A 26,789-nucleotide genomic window follows, 5' to 3' on the forward strand; every position below is an offset into this window, starting at 1 on the left:
TCATTTAGTGGGTGTGAGATACAATTTATTTTAAATTTATAGCACTTGGGTATTCAGGAGGAACAAGAGGTCAAGAAGTTAAAACAAACCACAGCAAGAAATTTTTGTAAAGAGCTTTATTTTCATGTTATTTGTAACGATACATCTATAAATATTTAACTTCTCTATTCCAAGACATAGAGAAACAGTGCATAATTGACACTAAACAAGGCATTATGCCTTACTAGAAAGACATAAAATGTCCAAGGGATATTTAGAACATTAGTTCTCTTCAACATCAGAAATGCTGACCACATACTGTGAAACTGTTTCAATAAGTAACAACTGTCATTTTCCTCAACAATCCCCAAACAAATGTACACATAACATTTTCCTGCCTTAACAGTGACCTATTTGCTTGAATCCCCCATTATTTATCTTCAGTCTTTATCATACACCCCCCACCCAACCAAAAATATTGGTTGAATAAAGAACATGTGAAATGCATCATCTTCAATTAAATAACAGGGCTGAACTAACTCCAATTAATATAAAAACAGCCATTTAAAATAACAGAACAACAAATTAACAAACTCTTTCAAATCTTTAAATATTAGGCAGAACATTAACAAGCTTTGAAAAATAAATAAATAAATAAACACATGTATGTTAATAAATACAAGAACTCTCATGAGAAATAGTCAAATAAATTAAACACAGTCCAGATGGCCCCAGGAGTTGTTTCTCTTCTTTCACTCCGATTCCATTAAGGATGCAACAATGATTTATAAGCTTCCTCCTCTCCAGGTCAGTTGGCGCCACCCCTGTGACAAGAAAATTGTTGCTTATTAGGACTCAGAAACTTGACTGCATAGCCCTGTACCAAGTGGTTACTACCTATACCCTTGCTGCCCTGTGTGGCAGAAAATGTCTGGCTACTTAGGAATAAGGAGCTTGTGATCGCAACTGTATTACTAGCATCAAAAAGCCAGAAAAGAGTGTTACACTCAAAAAGTACTTGCATGACATCACTCAAGCCCCACAGCAAACCCTACGAAGTAGCTATTATTATTTTTTCCATTTTCCCCATATGATTGAAACTCAGAGAGACTAAGTACTTTCTCTGGGGACTTACATTTGGAGCAGGGATCACTGAAAAGTCCCTTCTATTCACCACTTATATTTAAAGTCCTGTGTTGCCACAATCAGGGGCTCCACTTTTCAGATCCAAAGCCATGGAGGTCAAGTGTTGGTTCTTTAATGGGCAGGAGGCATTTTAGATCATTGGTCACTTAAACTTTCAGGAAGACCCATTTACTCACATTCATTTGAACGGGAGTGAAGGAGGAGACTGGTGGAGGAGGGTACTGAAAATATCCTTCTGGCACATTAATAACCTTAAGGGCAAATTTAACTGTAAGATAATCACTTTTCACTTCTTCAGCTAAACCCTGGGTTTCCCTGACATAATTTTCAGGAGGCAGATGCCAGTATCTGTCATCAATGACTATAGTCACATAACTCACTTGTTTAACATCTTTTCTATGATTTTCTTAACCACGGGGGCTTCGGGGTTGAGACAAACTTCCTGTCCATTCTTGAGAGTGGCTCTGCAGAGAGAAGGGAGAATCCACGTGAGACAAAGAGGGCGGGCTGGGATCAGGGTAGAAGCACCTGGACGATGGAGGTGATACTTACATGACTTCGGTTTGGGAGCAGTGGGGTCCTGGGTTCGTCACCTTCACACTCTGGATGCTCCTGGGGGGAATTCCCTGCGAGGTCCGCAAGCACTGGCAGCGAAGTTCATTGACCACTGGCTTCCCTGCGGGGACAACAGGCTCGGTTAGTGGAGCTGTCCCCGCGAGGGCGCCCACCCACCGTCCCCTGTCCCCCCTTGGGATCCCCGGGCTCTGAGTCTCACCTGCAGTGTGCCGGCAGGCGGCGACCAGGAGCAGGAGCAGCAGCGCGGCCCGGAGGAGTCCGGGGGCGCAGGGGACGGCGGCGGTCGCGGTGCGGGCCATGGGGCTCAGCTCGGAGAGTCGGGGCGGCGGTGCCTGGAGCGCGAGAGCTGGCGGAGCGAGATCTGTGGCTCCCCGAGACGGACGAACCCTTTTTATCCATGGTCGGGGAGAAAAGTCTGCGGTCCCCCGGCTCGGGAAATTCCCAGACCTGCAGATAGTTCCCGGGTTGGGAACAATGACGGCGCTGCCGCGCCCGCGGGGAGTGGCTGCGAGGGCGGAGGGCGGGCGGGATGTGGGCGGTGTCCGCCCCTGCGGCTGGGCCTGACCTCCAGCGGGACTCGGCGGACTCTGGGAAGTTCTGTTTCCGCCCAAATCCCCAAAGCGTCGGGGATGAGGAGCCTCGTAAGAGAGGTGTCACTTATTGACGGAGACGGGGACTGTGACAAACGTTAGTTATCGGGATTGGGGGAATTATGGTGTGTGTGTAGGGGAGACAATTGTTTTACTATTTATTTAGTCTCATACATATAACATCCCTAACTTGATGAGTTACGTCTGCATAAATACACTCTTAAATACATCTGTCCTTTCAGATTATACGTAAGAATGTTCGCCTTGTTTTAAATCACACTGTGTGTCCTATCAGGGGTGAGGGAATGCCCAGTGTCAAAAGTGCAATTCAGCGTTTAATCAAGGACGAAGTGTCCTAATTCTGTATCGCTTCCTTCCTCTGTGAAATTCTGGAACTTCCAGAGCTCTAGTAATCCAGGAGTGCTACCTCTTGGGTGTAGAGGGTCTTGATTAAAACAGGAAGTAGGGGCTAGTGGTCATTTTGGAGTTGTTGGGGGGAGGGAAGACAGCGCGGGGCTCGCAGGGTCCACAGTTTGTCGTTTGTCCTGGCACAAAAAAATCACAGGGGTGAGGGGATGATGTGGATGTGAGTGGCACCCTTTGTCTTCTCAGCAACAGAAAGATGTGTTCTGGTGAAATGGCTGAAGTGATAAATCACTTATTTAATCTTCTCTCTCTTAGGTTTTATTTATTTATTTTTAGAGAGAGGAAGGGAAGGAGAAAGGGAGAGAAACACCGATGGATTCCCTTTCACAAGCACTGGACCAGGACCTAAGCACAACCCGGGCTTGTGCCCTGCCAGGAATCAAACCGGTGTCTTTCACTTTGTAGAACAAGGCTCAACCAACTGAATCACGCAAGTTAGGGCTAGTCCCTCTTTTCTTGTTTCATGTTCACAGATCTCATTTTGCTTTCGTGTTATATAGACTATCCTGCTTTCAGTAATTTGTCTCTTTAGAGAAATAATCATAGTCGTATTTTGATTTCAGTGATTTTAGTAGGACATTTCAAGCTGTTAATTTAAGCTTTTCTCATGCAGAGCTCTTTTTCTTTTTTTTACCCTCAACTTTAATGTCCTTTGTTGGATTGTATGTAGGTTTCAGATGGTTTAGATGTGATTCTGGATGCAGGTCAGTGAGAGTTGTGGGAATATTAAATGGGAAGGTGTGCAGAGTGGAACAAGAAGAGGGAGAGGATGCTGTTGAGGTGCTGTGGGAGGTTCCAGAGTCGGGGCAGGAATTTTGGCTCTCCCAGTTACCAGTATATGACATTTAACCTGTCTGTGCCTTAGTTTTTCATCTGTAAAATGGAGATCAATGGTGCTCTCTACTTGAACAGATTGTTATGATAAATAAATGTGTTAACATTTGTAAAACACCAACACATATAATATGCTATGTCACTTTTAAATAAAGAAACTATAAATTGCTTTTTCCATATTACTAAGCTGAAATTCACCTGGGGATAAAATCCTTGTACAAAGAAATAAATTTTTTTTTGCAGAAAAAGGAGAAACCTCCAACCAATATACAATTTTTGTACTTTTTAAAGAGGAAACTTAGAATGAATTTTTTCTTATCTAGTTTAATTGTTGGGTAGTTTTATAATTCTAGTTTTAGTAATTTCAGCTACAAAATGTGAATAAAACTATAGCTGTGCCTTCTTGATTATTAGAAAAGATTATGAATGACTAGATTATAAGTAAACAATTGTCTTTATTTTTTTCAGTCACCATCAGTATAATCCTGAGAAAAAGAACAGGGAATTTAATTTTAAAAAATGAATAGGAAATGAAAGATGACCCAAAGTTTATAAACTATGAGCAACTTGGCAATAATTGAGAATTGTATAGATACCACTGTTTTTCTCTTTATCTTTCTGGGGTTCTTAATTGGAAATACTGTGTTTTCTTGAGATAATCAGTAGCCCAGAATTATAATATTCTTTTAAAGTTAAAAATACGGTTTTATTTTTCTGATTATAGATGTATCTGCTTCTTATAGGAAAACTATAAAGTACTAAAACATCAAGATATTATTAAGACTTTTTAACTTCTGTCCAAGGAACAAACTTTAGCAGATCTTCCCTTTTTTCTTCAACATCACTAGAAGACTATAGTCTATGAGTTTACAAGATGGCAATTAAATAACGTGTTACAACAAATAACACTTTGATGTAACAGGTAATGTTCTAAGTCCTTTACATATATATAAACTGTACTTAGTCTCTCAGCTACTCTCATAAAATAGTTACCAGGTTTTTTTTTCCCCTCCACAAAAGGAAGAGAATTTAAGTAATTTGCCAAGTCTCACAGTGAGTAAAATTCAGAACTTGAATTCCAGAGTGTGCAGCTTTAACCACTACACAATATTTTAAAAATGGTTTCCTGAGACAAATAATAGATAACTTCAGGAGAACAATTTGGTTTGGTTTGGCTTAAATATTAATTGTTATTCTCATGGTTGAATAGTTCAACTTTACCTTTCCTAAAACTAAAAAATAGCAAACTGCTCAGAAGACTCCAAGTGTTTTATTTCACTAACAGCAAGAATTTTCTTTTGTGGCATGGCTATATTTAAATTTAGTAAAATATATATCTATTTCATCTGTCTATCTGATATTTCCAAATCAATGAACTTCACCTCCAAAATCTGAAAGCTTCCCAGAAGGGGCACTGAACATTTTAGTCAGCTTTATTTGCTGAGATAAAGATCACGGTTTTCTGCTGACCCAGTTTGAGTCATGTTTTAATAACTGAAGCAGTTTGCCTTTGGCATTAATAGGAAGCGACTTAGAATTTTACTCTCTTTAAAATGTTTTTTCCAATGCCAGATCCAACCCAAACTATTGGCATAAGCAAATACTCAGAGTGAATGAATACAGCATTAGAAAACTTAAAGTAGTAACCAAAAAAAAAAAAAAAAAAGAAAAGAAACATTTCAAGAAGCAGCCTCATATTTGTAGAATTATCTATAATTTTATACCTAAGACTTGCTTAATAAACATGAGTTGCTTACAAAATGAAGTTCAGAAAGATAGCTTTTTTTCTACCTTAATATGTTAATTCTCATCATTCAGTCCATAACAACCCTATGTTTATCTTTCAGAAAACTTAAAAAGTGATAGTGTTATGAAGCCTGCTAAAATAATTCCATTCTTTCTTGTTTTACCAGTGTCTTTCCCAACTAATTACTCCTTTCATGAGCTGAATGACAGATTTATATACATGAACTTCAGACTTATGAAACCACTAATTTTAAAAGATAGTCATCCCTAAAATAAAAGCATTAGGTGCTAAACCCCATCTTGAGCTAACAGTATTTACTGTTATCTAATCTGCCTTTAAAATCTGGAGCTACTGCTGCATCCTGAGATGATGGACACACAGAAATGGGCAGTGCAGTATTGTTTTCCTAGTGCTGGCCTTGGGAAATTGTGCCATCACAACTGCCAGTCCTCCTTTATTACAATTACTGCTTAAGATAGAATGACTCTGGCCCTGAGGGGAGAAGAATGGGGATGTCCAAATTTGGCATTAAATCCCTATGCATACACTGCTTCAGCCCAGAACCAATGTCATCTTCCTGGTCCAGTCTCCAGTATATTTTCATTTCTGCCTGGCTTGGGCTTTTTCCTCCTTCTTACAGAACATTGATCTCCTTTGGGAACCATCTCTCCTTCCTCCCAATCTGGGTAGATCCGATAGGGTGACCCTACTCCAAAGCTCTGGGAGTGGGCTGGTGACCCAAAGTAGTATTAGTCAGTCCTTGTAATCTGGGTCAAACCCGCAGGCTCTCTGATAAAGAGTCCCAGGTGGGCAAGTGACCTAAGCCTGGTCAAGTAAGAAAAAATTTTCCCTGGATTTTTTTTTTTGTCAGGAAATGGTTGGGGGAAAAAAAACAGTCCTTGCTTCCTGCTGGGTCATATCTGGTAGAACAGACGTTTGGAGCTTTGTCAATGCTTGCCTAAAATGAAGCCAGCAGAGAAAAGGAGTCATATCTGGACTGAAACTTACTACTGAAGAGAAATTTTGAACTGCAGCATTCATCTTAATTTCATCTAGTCATTAGTCTTTTAGTTTCGTAGGTCAAATGATTCCTTTTATCAGTAAGCCGATGTGAGTTATGCTTTTGTTACTCACTCCCCTTGTTACTAGAGTTATCTTTCTAAGGAGAAGTGTTTCCACTCTAATTCCTGTCTTCCTCCCTTTGTTTCAGCATTTTCACTGATCATTTTCTCAGCATTTATAAGATGGCGATGAAGTTTGGTGCAGGGGGTAGGAAGAGAAATAAGACAAACTCTGCTACCCTCTACCTATCAATGCAATATGAGTTACAAATAGAAGATTTTAGAAAACCTAGCAAATAAGGTGGTAAACCATTCCCAAGGTTTTAGGAGTGAGGCAGGGAAGGCACCTAGATCAACTTCTATAGAGTGGGTTTCTGAGAGATGTCACAGAAGTTTTCCTAAAAGAGGTGATCACTTCTGTGAATTTGAAGAAGTTTCCCAGGTAAACGGGAACACTGAAAGGAGGAAAACACTCTAGGAGAGGGCCGAATGAGCGAGAACATGGCAGTTGGAAAGAGCACAGTGAGTACTTGAAACAGAGAGTGGCTCAGGCAGCTAGAACTCACTCTGTGGTCAGGGAGAGGGTATATACTGAGGCAGAAGAAAGCATCATATCTCAGACCCTGGAGGCCAACTGCCTGTATGATCCTGCTTGTTGATCAGGACCCAGTTTAGATGTTTCGTCTGAAAAGCTTCTACAGGCATCTCAGGGTGTTACCATGACATTCTTGCACTTGTGACCATTATTGGCCATCCACCATGGGGATGGTAACCTAAGGTTCAGGGTATGTGCAGAAAATGGGGAAATGGTATGTATTAAGTTCAAAAGACAATTTATTAAGTACATACAACATACAAAGGACTGTGGTTAGTTTTGCAAAGATGTATAGGGAATAGAACGAAAATTGCAAATGGAAAGTTTTTTTAATACTTAACCTGCATACTTTCTTCTGCAACACAGCTAGTCTTTCGTTCTGTTCCTGCAGTAAAGCCATCCTGATGATTCCAACCACCTGTAATTGCTTAAATTCCTTTCGATGAACTCTGAGCACCATCCAGTATATTAGATTTGGGCATTATTTCAAGGCTTTTAAAATAATAGATTTCAATATAAACTTTGTATTTTCATTTTCTTAAGATTGTTTTTTAAACCTTTGTGGAAGTAGTAATGAGTAATTACTGCTATAATAATTCCATTCTTTCTTGCTTTACCAAATGTTTTCCTGAACTAATTACTCCTTTTATGATCTGAATGACAGATTTACAGACCTGAACTTCAGACTATGGATTTATCTATTTTAGTTTCTCTCCATTTGCTTTATATATTTTGTTAAATGTAGTAATTACATATAACATAAACCAAAGAAAAAAGGGAATGCCAAAATTACAAAAGAATGTCAAGAAATGAATATAGAGAATGAGGAAATGTCTTCATTAAAAATATTCTTTACCACACTTGGTTGAGGCCCTCATGAAAATAACACTATGATCCTGTTTTGAAGCTTCTTGTATTATGAAAGTAAAATCTGGGAAGTTGAGAGATGAGTTATAAACCACAGCGAACATGTCACACAGTGAAATATGGAAACTTATTTCAGTTTGGACCATTACAAATCATAAAAACTTGATGATCAAGGCATAACCTCTGTAAAATTTTAATATTTTGAAATTTGTCAACCCATTCTCTATGGCTGACATATGTTGCTTTTTTAAAAAAGTTCCTGTGTATTGGAAAAAATAAATGTGATTTATGCAATTGTTGGGTGAAGAGTCTGTGTACATTGCTTAGGCCAAGTTGGTTGATCATGTTGCTGAACTCTTCTACACTATTTATTCTTTATTGCTTTGCCTATTAAGCATTTAAAGTAGTTTGCTAGAATCTTTAACTATGGTTTTATCTTTTTCAGTTTCTCTCCATTTGCTTTATATATTTTGATAAATGTTATTAGGTTCATAAAATTTTAGAATTGTTTATTTCTTGTAAAGTTTCCCCCTTTTTATTTTGAATCATCCTTCTTTATCTCTAAGACTACTTTTTTCCTTACATCCTAATATATTAACCAGGAATAAATATATAAATATAATTAATAATTACTAACCAAGATATTAATAATATTGATAATTATTAACAAGTAATTAATACATTCATATAGCCATGTCAGGTCTCTTTCACTTAGCTTTAGCATGAATAACACTCAATTCTTCTAATTTCAAGCTATATGGGTTTTAATATTTAAAGAGTGTCTTTAATGCAGTGTACATTTTAATCTTATATAGCCAAAAAAAAATGAATTTTAATTGGAATGCTTGTTTCATTTAAATTGTTTAACTCTTTTTTAAATTATATTTTATTGTTTATGCTATTACAGTTGTCCCAATTTTTGCCCCTTTGTCCCCCTCCTCCCAGCCCCCAACCCACTACTCCCTCAGGCAGTCCCCACACCATTGTCCATGTCCATGGGCCCTGCGTATGCATTCTTTGGCTATTCTGTTCCCTATGCTATACTTTTCATCCCCATAACTATACTGTAACTACCAATTTGTGCTTCTTAATCCCTTCATCTTTGATTTCAGTCTACTATCTTGCTATTCTATTTGTCCTATCTTTATACAAAAAAAAAAATTCAATTTGGAATAATTTCAGATCTATGAAAAATGTATATAGATATTACAGATAATTCCTGTGGACCTTTCCCCCAGTATATCTTAATGCTGACATCTTACATAATTACAATAATCAAAACTAAGAGATTAACATTGGTACATTGTTATTAAATAAACTCTAGACTTATTAAGATTTCACAAATTTTCCATTGATGTCTTTTTTCTATTCCAGGATCCAATCTAGCAGACCACATTGGATTTAGTCATCATGTGTCCTTTGTCTCCTCTGATCCATGAAAGATCCTCAGTATAGTCCCGTTTCTCATGACTTTGACAGTTTTGAAGAATACCTGTTAGGTATTTTGTAAAGTTACAAAGTTAGCTTGGTTTTCTATAATGATTTTCTCAAGATCATACTGGGGTTATGGGTTTGGGGAAGAATGTCATGGAGATGAAGTGCCCTCCTATTCACAACATCTGGGGAAGGACATAATATTCACACTTTCACAGGACACAACTGGTGATAATAACCTGATCACACGGTTAAGGTGGCATCTGCCAAATTCTCTACTGTAACATTATTGTTTTTTCCTTTTTCTTAATCTCTTCTTTGGAAGTAAATCACAAAGCCTGGCCCACACCCACAAGGGGAAGGAATTAAGCTCCTCTTTCAGGAGGAGAGACACTGCACTTACATCATTTATTGGGCTTCTTCAGTAAGAAAGACGATTTGCTTCTTCTCTCCTGTACATCCGTTGTTTTGCTTCTTTATTTTTTCATTTCTGTCAGCTTTTGTAATACTTATGTATTTTCTTGTATTACATTCTAATTCATTTTCATATTTTTAAATACAAAATTTTTCATTTCCTTCTTAGAAATTATCCTAAAAATGACAATACATATTCTTTTTTCTAAACTTAATACTTTTCTCTAACAATTGAATAAATATATTACATTATAAATTTGTTTATTTCCCTAACTGTCCTTTGTGCTATTTTTGTCATATATTTTACTTCACAGTGTGTATTTATCTCTGTTTGAGTGGTTAGGATGAATCCATGTTTCCACCTTTTGCTACCGGCATCATTAAAAGAGAAAAATATGCCTAATTGTTTAATAAACCACTTACCAAAACATTTAATAGGATCCCCTGTTAAAATATTTGTAAACTTTCAAAAATTTATAAAGAACTACTTTTTGAATAATGAAATGGCCAGTGTGAAAAACATCAGTATTTTATATAAAACTTGGCTTCTCACAGTGGACGGGGAGGTAGTGTGTCAAATATCCCTCCATGAGTAAGAGAAATATAAGAGAAAGAACAGGCTTAAAGATAGATATGGCCTACAAGGGGGGGGGGATCCAAAAATACCCTGGAATTTATTTATGAAAAATTGTGTATTTATTCTTACATGTTTAAACTTCAGTCACCTTCAAAGTACTCTCCATTTGATGCAATACAACAACTGAGATGTTTTTTCCACTGCTCAAAACAGTTTTTGAACTTATCAATTTTGATGCCTTTTAGAGCTTCTGCCAGTTTTTGTTTCATATCTTCAACATGGGCAAAATAGTTCCCTTTAAGGAATTTTTTTTCACCTGGGGAAAACAAAAAGTTGCTTGGGGCAAGATCCAGTGGATAGGGAGTTGGGGCACTGGGGTCATGCCATTTTTGATAAAAAAAACTGCTGAACATTCAAGTGGTGCAGGCAGGTGTGCTCATAAATCACCCATCATCAAATGCCTTGAAAGAGTCTTCAAAAAATTCACTGAAGCCTAATGCAGCCTCTCACAACAACGCCAGCTGGTACACTGACATAGATGGGTTCCTAAAACACTCATATAGTGGGGGAAGCCTGTACTACAAGGGACCTGCCCTCCAGAAGATAATTCTGGGCTTTTTTGGGTCCCCCCCATCATATACATGTTTGTATTGACATGTATTTGTATATATTAGTATATGCTAATATGCCATTAACATATCTATGTAATCTGTTATTCTATATCTTTTCATCTCCTAACACATAAAATATAAATTAGATTAATATATGTTCTTTCATTATTTATTAGCATATATGTAATACACATACACAAAGAGAGAAACAGAGAGAAAGAGATACAATTATATGAAAAAACCTAGAGTAGATTCACAGAGATGGGTGTGCTGACAATTTTCCAGCAACATAAAGAGCATAAAATACCTTAAATTTTAAAAATATATATTAAACATCTGAGATCTCTATTTTACTATCTTAAATGTACGTTTTTTTGTTTGTTTGAACCTATGAATTATATACTAATCACAGGGAAAAAGCAAAAAGCAAACCAAATTATCATACACGTTTGAACTATAAATTTCAGTGTTTTAAACAATTCCTGATTTTTCATATCAGCCCTAATATACTCATTGAGAGAGTATCTGATAATAATAAATGAAAGCATATTAAATAGCCTTCAGGTGGGTGAAATATATGATTTGCAAAGTAATAAATATTACTGGTATACTTTTCTGTATCATTTTTCAAGATATTTATTTTCCCTGAAAGCAAGATTTATAAGTTTAATTTTTTCATAAACTCTAGATTAAGACCTATTTGTGATATCCTTGCAATCTATTTGTCATGTTCATGCCATAATTGGTCATTCTATAAAGAATATAAATCACAACATATTACTGAAGCATAACCTATACAAAAACCGCAGTGACAGTTTCTATTCACCAATTCTTGATCCTGTGACTAGCAAACTCAAGGACTAACATATCTGGGAAAAATGAATCTAATTTATGACTTCTAGGGGTATGCTGTAATATTTTCCTTATACAAACTCTGACATACTATTTTCACTCTGATATCCACCTAAAACTCTCATATATTAAATCACTCAGAATTGAATGTGTTAGCTAAAATCTATTCTGTTACTGCTCCAATCCAGATGATTTCAATGTCTAATGAATGTTTTTTATTCTCCTAGACTTTCCTGCTTGCCTCTGGGAGTGGCAACTTCACATAATTCTTCAATTCCTAAAAGTCCAACAAGATCTATGACAAATATGACTAGTGACTTTGCTTTTCTATCATAATTTTAATTCTTGCATAAAGAAAAGAATTGTTGAAGGTAATTCATCTTGTATGTAAAGTCAAAAGTCCTTCCTGGATGTAACAAATTGAGAAATTTATCAGACAGAATGAGCACCTGGGGATTTCAGTTTGCCTCCCTGATTGAATCACAGAAGAATGCAAGGAAAGTCACATGGTCCTGATTTTGGCTGATGGTCATGTGTGGCCTATAGTAAGGAAAACTAATATATTTCTAAGAAGGATTATTCACACTTCAAATATACAGAGTGAAATAATAACAGAAAGGCCCAGCATTCAGGTGTAAAATTTTGTTTCTTCAAAGTGTAGTCCTGTTTCTTAAATATTGAGGAGTTTCCAGTGCCACATATAGTGTGCATGATGATTGTCTAAGCCTCCTCAGAGTTGGATCAAAAGAAAAATAGTTGATTCATTTTCAGCAAGAGGGGCCAATGATACTTCTTTATAATTTGTGGTGCAGTATAAAGTCAGAGCAACTGTGTTTCAAATCTAGTTTTGAGAATATTTAGCTATGCAACTTTAAAAATTTTTTTTTTTTAACATTCCCAGCCCTCAGTTTTTTCCTTGGTAAAAATCAGTACAGTAATATTTATCTCTCAGGCACTAAGAATCTCCCATTAATACAGAATTGTCAGAAATAATAAACTGATGTTGTAAGCCACTAAGTTTGGGATTGGCTTGTTACACAGCAAAAAGATCAAAAGAGGAGCATCATGTATCTGATGTTCAACAAATAATATTAATATAAAATTAGAATAAAAACTCTCAGACCTGCAAAAGATTGCAGTGACCCTTTATAAGATTTCCCCCTCCACTCCACCCTCCTTGCTCTCACCCCATCCCCATTCCATCCCCACCCCATGTTTCACCAGCACACAGAATACAGCCTCAATAAATGAGTCCCAGAGTAAGTGAGGCCTGGGTCATTCTTGTCAACTCAGAGTTATAACAAAAATAACAAAAACATTGATTTCAGCACTTATAGGGAATCTTTTGGCTAGTATGTCAATCTATTGTTTCAAGTACTTTAATGAACTCACCCGAATTTTTATGTTTCCTGCGATTTTCTGTACCAATTGCTTTTATGACTAATTTGCAGGTAAACATGGAAGGTGGGGCACAAGAGTTATGCCATTTTTGGTCAAAAACTGCTGAAAACTCAGCAAGGTATGGGCAAGTGTGCTTGTAAATCATCCATCATGAAATGGGTAAACGTACTGAAAGAGTCTTCAAAAAAATGGACTGAAGCAGAATGTAGCCTCTCACAACAATGCCAACAGGTACACTGATACAGATGGAGTCCTAGAACACTCACCTAGTGGGGGAAGCCTGTACCTCAAAGGGGCTCCCCTCCAGAAGATAATTCCATTTTGGGGGGTCCCCCCTCATAAAATCTAACTGTACAACATGGGAATCCAGCAGAGCAAGAAGAATAAAACAAAATCTAAACATGTATTTTGTAAAACTTTTATTTTCATGTCATTTGTAAAAATGTAACAGTAGTTTTAACTTCTCTGTTCTAAGACAAAGAAAACATTGCAAAATGAATATTAAACAAGGCATTATGCCTTACAAGCAAGACATAAAATGTCTAAGAGATGCTTCAACATCAAAATGTTGACCACTTAATGTGAAATAGTTTCAATAAATAATATGTGACATTCTTTTAAACAAGTACAAAAATATAGACATGCACACACTTTCCCTCACCCTAATAAGTGATTTCACCATGTAATTGCTTAGATTTCCCTCTCCCATATATCCTTTTCTACCTCTATCACAGTGCCTGGCACTTAATGGCCTCCCAATAAATATTAGTTTAACAAGACACTTAAAACCAATCATCTTCAAATAAATAACAATCAGAACTGAGTTACATTTGATTATTACATTCACACCTTTCACATCTTTATATACTAACATGTAAAATGTTAAAATACAAGCTTTGAAAAATAAATACTTCTGCAAATAAATAGACCCCTCATAAATAAAAGAAGGCAAACACAGTAATCCCTTTCTAGCTGTTGCAGGAAGCCGTCTTCATTTTCAGTCCTCTAAAGGCAGGGACCTCCTTTCAGGAACCATGAGCACCTTCTCTCCCAATCAGTTGGTGTTGCCCCTAAGGTGAGAAAAGGGTTGCTATTACAGGCATACAGAAAGGTGCTCTTCCCTCACACTGGCCACTGAAGCTGCAGGGATTTCTGCATGTAGGCCCTGGCCCAACCCTGTGCCAGGAGAAGGTCTCACTGTGCCTTCTACCCTGCACGGCAGAGAGCTTGCTTGCTCTTTTCTTGAGAAAAGTTAGACCGTGGGCTCAACTTTATTTTGTCACACTGAGCTATAAATTTACATGCATGACCTCACTTAATTCTCATACAATACATGGAATAGCTACTATTCTTCGCTCCCTTTTGCTAAAACTTAAAAGGGATTAAAAAAAAAAAAAATCTTTCCCAGGGATCCTAGACTTGACCTTAGTTAGTGTGGTCTTGCTGCAAATTCCCTGCTCTTCACCATTAAACTTCCCAGCCCATGTTGTCCCAAACCAGGGGACCCACTTTTCAAGTCTAAAGCTAAGAAGAGATTGAGGTAAACAATGTTTGTACCTTAATGGGTGGCAGGCAATTTAGCATTATTGGCTAAATACACTTATTCTTGTATGAAGACATATTAACCCACACTCATGTGAATAGGGATGGAGAGCCCTGGAAATATCCTGTGGCATCAGAGCACATTAATGACCTTGGTGCCAATTCTAATTGTGAAATAATAATGATTTTCATTCCTTCACCTAAACCCTGGGTTTCCCTGATACAATTTTCAGGAGGCAGATGCCTGTTTCTATCATCAATGACTGTAGGCACATAACTTACTTGTTTAACATCTTTTCCATGATTTTCTTAACCATAGGAGCCTCGGGGTTGAGACAAACTTCCCTTCCACTTTTGAGAGTGGCTCTGCAGAGAGAAGGGAAAAGGCATGTGAGACTCAAGGTTGGCTGGGCCTGGGCGGGGTGGCGGGAGCGGGGTGACATGGGCCGTGGTAGCAGCAGTAAAGCATCCTGGCACTTACATGACTTCGGTTTGGGAGCAGTGGGGTCCTGGGTTTGTCACCTTCACACTCTGGATGTGCTTGAGGTGAATTCCCTGCAAGGTCTGTAAGCACTGGCAGCGAAGTTCATTGACCACTGGCTGCCCTACGGGGACAACAGACTTGGTTAGTGGAGCTGTCCCCGCGAGGGCGCCCACCCACCGTCCCCTGTCCCGTCCTTGGGATCCCCGGGCTCTGAGTCTCACCTGCAGTGTGCCGGCAGGCGGCGACCAGGAGCAGGAGCAGCAGCGCGGCCCGGAGGAGTCCGGGGGCGCAGGGGACGGCGGCGGTCGCGGTGCGGGCCATGGGGCTCAGCTCGGAGAGTCGGGGCGGCGGTGCCTGGAGCGCGAGAGCTGGCGGGAGAGCTGGCGGAGCGAGATCTGTGGCTCCCCGAGACGGACGAACCCCTTTTATCCATAGTCGGGGCGGAAAGCTGGAAGCCCCTGGGCCCGGGAAATTCCCGGAGCTGCATGTCGTTCTCCGTTCGGGAAGGAAGGCTCGGCCCCGCCCCTGGGCAGGGGGCCAGGGGGCTGGGAGGGTGATAGGGGGAGGGGGAGGGGGAGGGACCTGGTGGTGTCACCCCGCCTGGCCTCCCGCGGGGCTCGACGGACTCTGGGAAGTTCTCTTTCCGCCCCAATCCCCAAAGTAGGAATGAGTGGCCGCCACACAGAAGCTGCTGCCTGTGAGGAGGACAGTGGACGCCCAGTGACCGCGGTGCGCGGGGCGGAAAAGGTTTAACCTTAGACCCATGGAGACTGTGCCACATCTTTAGAGGAGAGAAAGGTTTCTCTCAAAGAAACTTTTGCTATTGAAATTAAAGGGGGGAAGAACGGTAGACTCTGATCTATCTATCCTCTTTTTGTAATATAAAATATAATTTTATTTTTATTAAAATATTTTCCGTGTTCTAATGGTTCTCTGAATATAAAACATTTTGAAGTTTGGTTTTTCATAGTAATTTTTTCAATTTTATATGTATATATTGTAAATATAACTGTTAAACAATAAAGTGCACATATTTCAAGATGATACTGCTCTCTTTGAATCTATATATGCATCCACTATGCCATCAATTGCCACAATCAAAATAATGAATATATTAATCATTCCAGAAAGTTTCCTATTAGCCCCTTTATAATCTTCTCCCACATTTTATCCATTTGCCATATGTTGAGGCAATTACTGACCTTCTTGTCATTATATATCATTTTGCATCAGTTAGAGCCTTTTATACATGGATTAACAAAATATGCATTTTTGAGTTCTTTCACTCAGTGTAATTATGTTTTCTTTTTATATACGTTTTTATTTTTCAAGTACAGTTTACATTTAGTATTATTCTGTGTTACGATGTACAGCATAGTGGTTAGAAAATCGTGTCATTTACAGAATGGTCCTCCACCCTGTGTTTCAAGTACCTACCTGGTTTCACACATAGTTGTTGCATATTATTGATGATATTTTCTATTCTGTAATTTACCTCACTCTGACTATTCTCTAATTATTAATTAGTACTCCGTAATCCCTTCACCTTTTTCACCCAGCCCTCTAACCTCCCTCCCCTCTGACAACTGCCAGCCTGTTCTCTGTATATCTATGAGCCTATTTTCTATTTTGTTTGTTGGTTTATTTTGTTCTTTAGATTCCACATGTAAGCGTATAGTATTCCTCATTCTCTGTCTGACTTATTTAACATAGCATAATGCCCTCTAGATCAACTCATGCTATTGCGAAAGGTAAGAATTAATTCTTTTTTCTATAGCCAAGTAGTATTGCACTGTGTTTATATACCACAGCTTTTTTAATCCACTAATCTGTTGATGGGTACTTGGGTTGCTTCCAGACCTTGGCTATTGTAAATAATGCTGCAGTGAACATAAGGGTGCATATATTTTATTGAATTAGTGTTTCAGGTTTCTTCAACTACATTCCCAGAAGTGAAAACGCTTGATTGTAAGGCAGTTTCATTTTTAAGTTTTTGAGAAACCCCCACACCATTTTTCATAGTGGTTGTATCAGTATGCATTCCCTCTACCAGTGCAGTAGGGTTCTATTACCTTCAACTTGAATTTGGGTTTTGCAAATTTTAATCATCTCTGTATGAAACATACTCTTTAAAAATACATCTGTCATCTCAGATTAAATATAAGAATGTTTGATTTATTTCTGGTGTTTTTGAGCTCAAATAAATCACACCTAGTGCCATGTTTTTCTGCAGTGACACCTTAGGGTAGGGCCAGGTGGAAACAGCTGCAGAGGTTAATTCAGTGTTTATTTGGGGTAACAATGTTGTAATCTCTCATCTCTCTTTTTGAAATTCTGGGACTTCCCAAACTCTCCTCATGCCAGGAGCAACACTTTTTGTTGTGTAGGAGGCTCTTTTCATTCATGATGGTAATTGAACAGCTATGAGGAGCGGTGGGCTCAGGAAGTCCGCTTTTCTATTACTGTCCATAGGCAGAAAAGCTATAGACACCAGAAGGCAATTTCTGCCATTACTCCTCTGAGCAGAAAACAGATGTATTTTTGAAGTTTATATGTACTAAATTAGTATATTCCATTCCATGTCATCTGAATTTGCCTGCCTTGTGGGGTTCTTTCTTGAGAAATAACTACCAATGTACTTTACTTTTCTAAGAATGTCAATACAGCAGTTCAAAATCTGTGTACCTGAAGCCTTCTCAGTGAAAACAATTAGCCTTCTTTATTACTGGTTCTGCATTCTTGGATCAACAAACTGCAGATAGAAATATATATATATATATATATTTAAATGTTGCTGTTTTTTACTAGTATCTGCTATATAGTTGTGTTTGTACTGATGTGTACAGACTTTTTTTCCTTGTCATCATTCCCCTAAACAATACAGTATAGCAACTATTTACATATTGTTTGCATTGTATTAGGTTTTATAAATAAACCAGATATGATATAAAGTATATGGGAGAATGTACACAGGTTATATGCAAATACTACACCATTTAACATAAAGTACTTGAACATGGTGGGAAGAGCATGTGCTGGAACCAATCTTCCACAAATATGGAGGGATGATTGTAATTCGCTTTTCATCATCAGCTTCAATATCTCTTTTTTGAATTACACTGTAGATTCTTTAAATTGCTTCTCCAGAATAGATGCAGACCTCTGGGATGGGTGAGATATTCCTCCAGTGCTGTAAGAAGGGCTGGATGTGCAGAAAGTGGTCAGCCTCAGGAGCATAGAGAATTTGGTAAGGCTGTCAGCTACAATCTCAGCTACACACTTAATTACCATCTAACCATCTGACCATAGGCAATTTATTTAACTTCTCTCTGCTCCTGCTTTTTCTCTGTAAAGGAGAGCTAATAATAGTGCTCACTTCACATGGTTGTTATGAGTATTAAATGTGTGAACATTTGTAAAACAACAGCAAATGTTAAGTGTTATATAAATATTTGTTAAATAAACACAGAAGATGTAACATTTTTCAACTTGGCTGTTATGGACTAAATGTTTATGTCCTCCCCAAATTCGTATGTTGAAACCTTACATCCCACTGTGATGGTAGTAGGTGATGGGGATTTAGGGAGATAATTCAATTTATATGAAGTCATGAGGATGGGGCCTCATGGTGGAATTAGTGCATTTGTAAGAAGAGAAACCAGAAAGCTTGTAAGCTTGTTCTCTCTCCCCCCCGCCCCCCATGTGAGGACACAGCAAGAAGACAACTCACTACCTGCAAACCAGGAAGAGCATTTTCACCATATCTCCAATCTACAGATGCTTTGACCTTGGACTTCCCAGCCCCAGAACTGTGAGAAATAAATGTTTGTTATATAAATCACCCAGCATATGGCATTTTGCTATAGCCACCTGAACTGATTAGATGCTTACCTAAACAGAAACATTCTATGGTGAATCTTTATGCAAACAGAAAAGAAGTATTTTCAAAGAAACATTTAATTTTTTAGCATTAGGACTTTTTGAAAAGCGGGTCACCTGCATTATTTGAGGATCTTAGAATATTTTTAAAATTCAATTTCTGTTTAAAATTTTAGTTTTATTTATTTCCCATATACATGGAAAGAAGAGAAATTCTCACCAATCTGCTTATGGGAAAATATTTAAGAAGTGACTGTTTCTCTGTCTTTGTCATTAACAGCTGGCTGCTCAAACAATGAAAACTATTAGCTGTAATGATTCCCAGACCTAATCCAAAGTATTGATATAAGCAAATACCCAGGAAGAGTAGAATTTTAATTTTTCTACTTGTTAAAAGTCAACCCATCATCTATAGAATTATCTACAATGTTACACCTAGAACTTGTTTAGTCAAAATAATTTGCCTTTAGGAAGAAAATAAGCTTTTTTTTTCTTTCATAAGATACCACTTTCCATGATTTAATTCATGACAACCCCAAACTCAGGAAAGTTTAAGAGGACCAGTGCTGTGAAGCCTACTATAAAAACAAATTGCTTCTTGTTTTTCACAAGTGCTGAATGCCACTTTTATATGCAGAAACTGTAAACACATGCAATCACTAACCCAATACGTCGGCAGCCGTCTGTCTGGAGAGACGATGGTGTAGCTTCTTAAGAGTCTATCTGCATCGCCGAGAATGGTTGTGTAGTCCGACTCGGGAGTGACACGGTATCTGTCTCTTCCCGTGTTGAATCGACATCTTGCGATGACGCTGGAGTGTCCTCTCCAGTGAAGCTGAAGCTACAGAGCCTGGGCAGGGTGATATATGGAGGGTCTGCTGTTGCCCATGCAGCAGACCCCCCCCTCTCTTCGCAGCTGAAGGGTCCAAGGGAAAGACGGAGTCAATACAGCTTGGTTTCAGGTGCGCCGCAGGAGTTGCCGGTGTTGACTACAACATCAAACCGCCTTAGGGACTCCGGCTCCGGATTTTCTGTCGGGGTTTACTCCCTTAGCCTTTCCCCTGAAGAGGTATGCCGCAAGGCAGCGGAGGTTTTTTGGAGTCAGAGTTTTCCTTCTCTGATGTGCCCTGACTGGAAGATCGAACCAGCGACACTTAGCTCGCAGGCCGACGCTCAATCCACTGAGCCAGACCAGCCAGGAATAACCCAATACAGTTACTTCTAAAATAAAAGCTCAGTTTATTAAGTTTAATTTTACCAGATAATTTTTTCTTTTTTTTAAATTTTATTTTATTGATTATGCTGTTACAGTTGTCCCAATTTCTTTTCCCCCTGCTCCCTTCCACCCTGTGACCCCTTCTCCCTCCAGTTGTCCCCCTGCTTAGTCCATGACCATTGGTTGTGCATATAGTTCTTCTCAACATCTTCCTATCTACTCCACTCCCTCCTACTATGCTTCTTCATTCCTGCATTATCTCCATCCCTTTTCCCCCTTCCCGCTCCCCACGGATCTCCCCCCAATATGTTCCCCGTACCTATAATTCTTTTTCCCCTCTCATTGCTTACTTAGTTTGTTTTTGTTTCAGTTTCCTAGCTTCTGCTGTTGGTTGTTGTGATACAGCTTTCATTTTAATGTTCATGGTTTTGATCCTTCTTCTTCTAAACAAGTCCCTTTAACATGTCATATAACGGTGGTTTGGATCTAACAAACTCCTTCAGTTTTACTTTGTCTTGGAGACACTTTCTCTGCCCTTCTATCCTGAATGACAGCTTCTCTGGATAGAGTAATCGTGGTTGTAGGTTTTTGATTTTCATTACTTTGAATATTTCTTGCCAGTCCCTTCTTGCCTGTAAAGTCTCCTTTGAGAGATCCGCTGATAGTCTAATTGTGACCCCTTTGTTCATAATTCTTCTCTTCTTTCTTGCTGCTTTTAAGATTCTCTCTTTATCCTTAATTTTTGACATTTTGATGATAATGTGTCTTGGTGTGGTCCTCCCTGGGTCCAACCTCTCCAGAACTCTCTGTGCTTCTTGGACCTGTAAGTTCACCACCTTTCCCAAGTGAGGGAAGTTCTGCTTTATTATTTTTTCACATAATTTTTCAATTTCTAGTTCTTCTTTTTTACCCTCTGGCAATCCTATAATTCGAATGTTTGTTCGCTTATAGCTATCCCAGAGGTTTCTGAGCCTCTTCTCATATTCCTCACTTTTCATTTCCTCTTTCTGCACTGGTTGACTGTTTGTTCTCTCCCTATGTTCTGATTTTTTAATTTGATCCATGGCTTTCCCTTCCTCACCACTTGTCTTGTATGTATCTTTGTTCATTTTAGCAGGACTAGCCTTCATTCTTTTTCTGTCTTGATTCAGCCCCACTGTTAGGTCTGTAAGCTGCCTTATGACTATAGCTCTGAACTTAGCCTCAGAAAGATTCACTATTTGTTCATCAGTCAAGGCCTTTATTTGTTTTTTCATTAGCTGTGTGATTGGTATTTCAATCATTAATTCCACCATTCTGACCGTTTTGTTTATCTTTTCTTCTTGGGTGGGGCGCTGTCAAACCTTCTACGCTATATTGGGCAGAGCCCTATGTGCTTATCACAACCTGGCGACCTTTCTCACTGCACTGTGGTGCTTTGCATGGGGCAGGGGTCCAAGCTGGATTCCTGCTGTTACTCTCCACTGAGGAACTGGGAGCCGACGGGTCTGGTCTGCAGCCAGGGCCGGCTCCCAGGCACTTCTCTCCTCCCCCGAAATACGGGTGTCTGCTTACCGAGTCCCGCTGTTCACTGCTTTGGCTGCACCTCCAGCACAGTTCATTGAGCCGCGGTTTCGCCCTTCCTACCTGTCCGGACAAGCACTACTTGTTTAAGATTTCATACGTTGGACTTCCATGTAGCTTTATTTTCTGGCACTTCTTATTATTTTTGGTTTTACGGTAGTTGTAGTCCTTCTTGGTTGTGGAGAGAGACTGAGCTTGTAGGTCTATGACTCCATTTTGGCCAGAAGTCTTACCCTGTAATTTTTATTTTACCTTTCATTTGACTAGTACAATACAGTATGCCTTCAAAACCTAGGGTGAGCACTGACCTTGCTAATCAGCCAGCAAGAATGAGTAGGTATGGCTCTGCTTTATCCTGGCTCGCCTTGAGGACTTTGTTGACAAATTGTCACCTCTTTTTCCCCATTTCCTAACAGTTATAGTTTGTTATACAATGGATCTGCTCTGGAGGGAGAAAATAAAGATGCCTGAACCTGTCGCTACATTTCAAGATTGCCTATCCCTCTGTCTCAGAGCACTCAGTTCAGTATCAGTGTTAATCTGTGCTTCCAATCTCCACTCCATCTGTTCTTTCTACCTATCTGACACCCAACCTTCCACCTTCTTCTTAAAACAGAACACTGGGTTTCCTTTTGAAAAGCTCACCTCTGCCCTTATCAATCCGTGTACTTAAGGTAAGGTCACTTCAATTCTAATTTCAAGATGGGGAGTCCATGGCTCTAAGGCAGCATTGGTCTCTCCTTCCTGCCTGTGCTCTTGCCCAGGCTGATAAAGGTTCAACATGGCTGATTCAGAGACAATGCCAGTTGTGTAGGAATGGAGGCAACTGAGACACTCTTGCTTCTTGCTGGAATTGCTAAACTGGTCAGAGAGAAACCCAGAGTCTTGCCATTGCTTGGGGAGAGCCTGCCTAAGAGTTGTACTGTCACAAAGGAAAGCACAGACCTGGCCTATACAGATATAGTATTATTTGGGACATTATTTAAACACCTAAATCTAACTTTGCCCTACTTAATCCATTAACTTTCGTCGTTATGTAGCAATAGATTCTTTTTCCTTATTAAGCAGTTTGAAATGTGTTTCTATCACTTACAGTGAAAGAGTCATGAAAAAAATGAATTCCATTTTTCATATTGCTGCTAAAATTATCTTTCTAATGCAGATTGATTTCTTTACTATTGAAATATTTCCTTCCCTTCTTCATCTATTCATTTATATGTTAGCATTTATGAGTTTGAGCTCAAGTTAGGTTCTAGGAATACAAAAACATATAAGATTCATTGTACTACCACCAAACAGTCTAATAGGAAAGGCAGACCTATAAACAGAAAATTATAAAGTAGCCTGGTAAATCCCATGATGGACCATGCACAGAATATGACAGAAGCACAGAGATGAGACACCTAGCCTTATTTCTCAATGGAATGGGTCAAACTTTTAGACAAGAACTTTAGAGAAGTCACTGGGGGTTGGGTCCCCTAGAGTTGAGTCTTAAAGGATGAGTGAGATTTTTCTAGGTGAATGGGGAAATTGAAGAGTTGGGGGAACATTCCAGAAAGAGATGACCAAATGAGCAAAGTCATAGAGGTGAGAATTAGCATTGTGTCTACTAGGAGCACATGGAAGTTGGTATATTGGGAGCTTAACCCATGAGGCAGGTAGAAGGGAGAGATGGAGACAGGACCCAGACTCTGAAGGCTTGTGCGGACCTTGTGTGTTCTGAACATAAACCAGTTCAGATGTTATTTCTTCTGGAATGTTCTTAAATCAATCTCAAGATGTTTCCATGACCCTAAGTGGTGTGTGGGAGTCTGAGAGTAAATAAAAGGCTCAGGAAGAGATAGTGAACATTCAATTCAGTGGACATTTACTAAGCACCAACTGTGTAAACTGTACAAGATGCTATGACAGATTTTACAGGAGATGCAAAATTGGATAACCTCCAAACTCTTGACATTTTTAAATATCCCCCCAATATACTCCCTATGTATGTTAGCTAACTTCTATTGTTGTACCTGTAATAAAGATTCTGATGATTTGAGCAACTTGCAATTATTTAAAATCATTTCAAGTTACATTAAGCACCATTCATAAATATTGGCTTTGGACAATTTTTAAAGGATTTTTAAAAATTGCTCTAATTTAGGTTTTCATCTCTGTTTTCTTAACATTGTTTCCTAAATGTTTATGGAATCTGTCCTGATTAAATAAATACTACCATGATTATATACTGTGACATGAAGAAACGGTGGTATGACAAACTTACAAAAGGGAAGTAAACACAGGAAAAGGGGGACAATTCCCCATGGAAATAGCAGTGTTTGTTATAAGATGTATTTGGAGAATAAAAACATCATGATGACTTTGCTTCTATGGAAGCAAAATTTAGGAAGTCAATAAATGAATGTATAAACCACTAATAAAAGTGTTATACACAGTGCCACAATATGGATATGAGCTAGAATTATGAATAAAGAATCAAAAACTTGATTTTTGAATGTTGTCCACAAGACATTTTCTAATGTTTTATACTACACATTGACATAACTTTTCACCAGAGATACTTTTATTTTTGTCTTTATTCTTCTTGACTGTCCATTTGTGTATGCATTTGTGCATAAAGAAAAAAATGTATATAATATACATATTATATATAAGTATATATACATACACACACACACACACACACACACACACACACACACACACACACATATATATATATATATATATGGCTGGTTTGGCTCAGTTGATTGAGCGTCGGCCTGCGAGCTAAGTGTCGCTGGTTCGATCTTCCAGTCAGGGCACATCAGAGAAGGAAAACTCTGACTCCAAAAAACCTCCGCTGCCTTGCGGCATACCTCTTCAGGGGAAAGGCTAAGGGAGTAAACCCCGACAGAAAATCCGGAGCCGGAGTCCCTAAGGCGGTTTGACGTTGTAGTCAACACCGGCAACTCCTGCGGCGCACCTGAAACCAAGCTGTATTGACTCCGTCTTTCCCTTGGACCCTTCAGCTGCGAAGAGAGGGGGGGTCTGCTGCATGGGCAACAGCAGACCCTCCATATCACCCTGCCCAGGCTCTGTAGCTTCAGCTTCACTGGAGAGGACACTCCAGCGTCACCGTAAGATGTCGATTCAACACGGGAGGAGACAGATACCGTGTCACTCCCGAGTCGGACTGCACAGCCATTCTCGGCGGTGCAGATAGACTCTTAAGAAGCTACACCATCGTCTCTCGAGACGGACGGCTGCCGATACGATACGATATATATATGTATGTTGTTTGGTCACAAGTAATTAAGACCTTATCAAATCAACATAAGCAACATAAAAGCAATATGTGTGATGCGGGGGGTGGGGGCAGTATATTTAGTATTTATTTGGTACATAGAGAAGGCCAAGAGGGCAGTTAATGGATGGCCAGGGCAGGAAATAGCAAGTTATTACATGGAGCTGGAACTGAGAAATAGAAAGCCACAATATGGCTTATCCTCTCTGTTTTTCCTGGACCATTCATCTATTATATTTGACATTTTCTTAGAATGTAGATATACTGGGGGTGGGGTGTGGGTGGTAAAATTTGCTTCTCCAGAGGAACACATCAGAAAGGCAAGCAAATTATTACAGTAGATTTTAGAGTGAGATTTGATGGAGGTCAGGATATGGTGCTTTGGAATCACAGAGCAGAAGACAGATTAGCCAACAGTGTTGATAACTAAGACTTGGTAGTCCTAACTCTGTTTATGCTTGGTGATTCCTTTGCTTTCAAGTTTTGCTGCCACCCACACAAAACTAAACACTGGTACAATACTTCTGTTGTGTCTGACTTGGTGAAGAAATAATCAACATGGTTACATCCTGTGTTTATTTATTCTTATATTGTTTATACTAAAGAGAAAGTTAAGACAGCCTCTCAATTACCAGATAAGCTGTACATTTTTTAGTCTTATAAACATTGTGGTTGACAAGCTTTTCAAGTTTTTAAATTTGATTTTTTTGTGTGGGAAATGTAGTTTACATTTATTGTGTTAAATTTTCTTTCCTGACTGTAGCACTGGTTTGTGATTCTGCTGAAGAAAAATTCTTCCTTGTCTGTGAGTTCTTTAGTGATTTGCTTAGAGATTGTGGACACTGTTGTTTAGTAATGATATGTGTTTTGGTGGTAAAGCCCCAAAGGAAGGGAAAGAGAGTATTATTTCTTAGATCCCAATTCTGGGTCAGATGCAGTGCCTGAGCTTTTCATAATACCATTTTAATAATTTTAAAACAGTATGAAGTTGGTGTCATTATTCTCATTTTACAGAAGATGAAAGTAGGATAGAGAATCTTAAAGGTGGGGTTAAAACACAAACCTAAAACTGACTCAGCAGCCCATTGGCTTGAAGCTGGTATTTCTGTGGACAAGTAAAGAAGTGATTGAGGGATGAAAGAAACCATGTAAATCTTATTTCTATGAGTGCATTTCACTTTTAAGCCTTCCTAGAAAACAATGAACTTTTAAAAATATTCAATTTAGCTTGTACTAGGTACCAAACAAAAATGTAGGGATGACAACAACTACTAGCCCCAGAGTGTTGACAGCCCAGAAACTTTCTTATGTGTTATGCCATCTGTATTCCAAATGCTTCATGCTATGAAGTGCCAGAGACTTCCAACACTAGGTAAGGATCCAATCATCAGACTGAAGGTAGATGATAGGCAAGGTACGTAAAGGGCCTAGCTGGTCTAAGCATCCTGTCTCTACAGACTCTGTAAGTATCTTGGAAGCCACTAACAAGGACATCATCTATCAAAGCTTGGCATCTATTCTTGTCATCAAGAGACTAGAGCAATGTTTTTAAATTACAAATTGTGGTGCTTTAGTAGTTCCTAAAATCAATTTTTTAGGTTTTATTTAGTATTTTAAAATATAATTGAATAATATACAATAGTACAGAATAAAAGGAGAAAATATCATAATGCATCACATATAATTAGCTTAAGTATTATTTTATG

The 26,789-nt window shown here is 38.7% G+C and overlaps 2 protein-coding genes across 2 annotated transcripts; both read right to left on the bottom strand.

Annotated features, from left to right (window-relative positions):
* Positions 1-626: 626 nt before the first annotated feature.
* Positions 627-2,048, bottom strand: LOC150019975 (growth-regulated protein homolog alpha-like). The gene is made up of 2 exons (XM_090268110.1): positions 1,678-2,048; positions 627-1,589 (listed from the first exon to the last, which is right to left on the bottom strand). Exons 1-2 carry the CDS (start codon positions 1,998-2,000, stop codon positions 1,502-1,504), a joined length of 411 nt encoding a protein of 136 aa, XP_090124236.1. The 5' UTR covers positions 2,001-2,048; the 3' UTR covers positions 627-1,501.
* An 11,466-nt stretch (positions 2,049-13,514) lies between these two features.
* On the bottom strand, positions 13,515-15,631 carry LOC150019976 (growth-regulated protein homolog alpha-like). The gene is made up of 4 exons (XM_090268111.1): positions 15,358-15,631; positions 15,134-15,257; positions 14,935-15,018; positions 13,515-14,180 (listed from the first exon to the last, which is right to left on the bottom strand). Exons 1-4 carry the CDS (start codon positions 15,455-15,457, stop codon positions 14,165-14,167), a joined length of 324 nt encoding a protein of 107 aa, XP_090124237.1. The 5' UTR covers positions 15,458-15,631; the 3' UTR covers positions 13,515-14,164.
* Between the last annotated feature and the right edge of the window lie 11,158 nt (positions 15,632-26,789).

Source organism: Furipterus horrens, unplaced genomic scaffold, assembly GCF_987537825.1.
Source record: "Furipterus horrens unplaced genomic scaffold, mFurHor1.1.pri manual_scaffold_2, whole genome shotgun sequence".
Lineage (NCBI taxonomy): Eukaryota > Metazoa > Chordata > Mammalia > Chiroptera > Furipteridae > Furipterus > Furipterus horrens.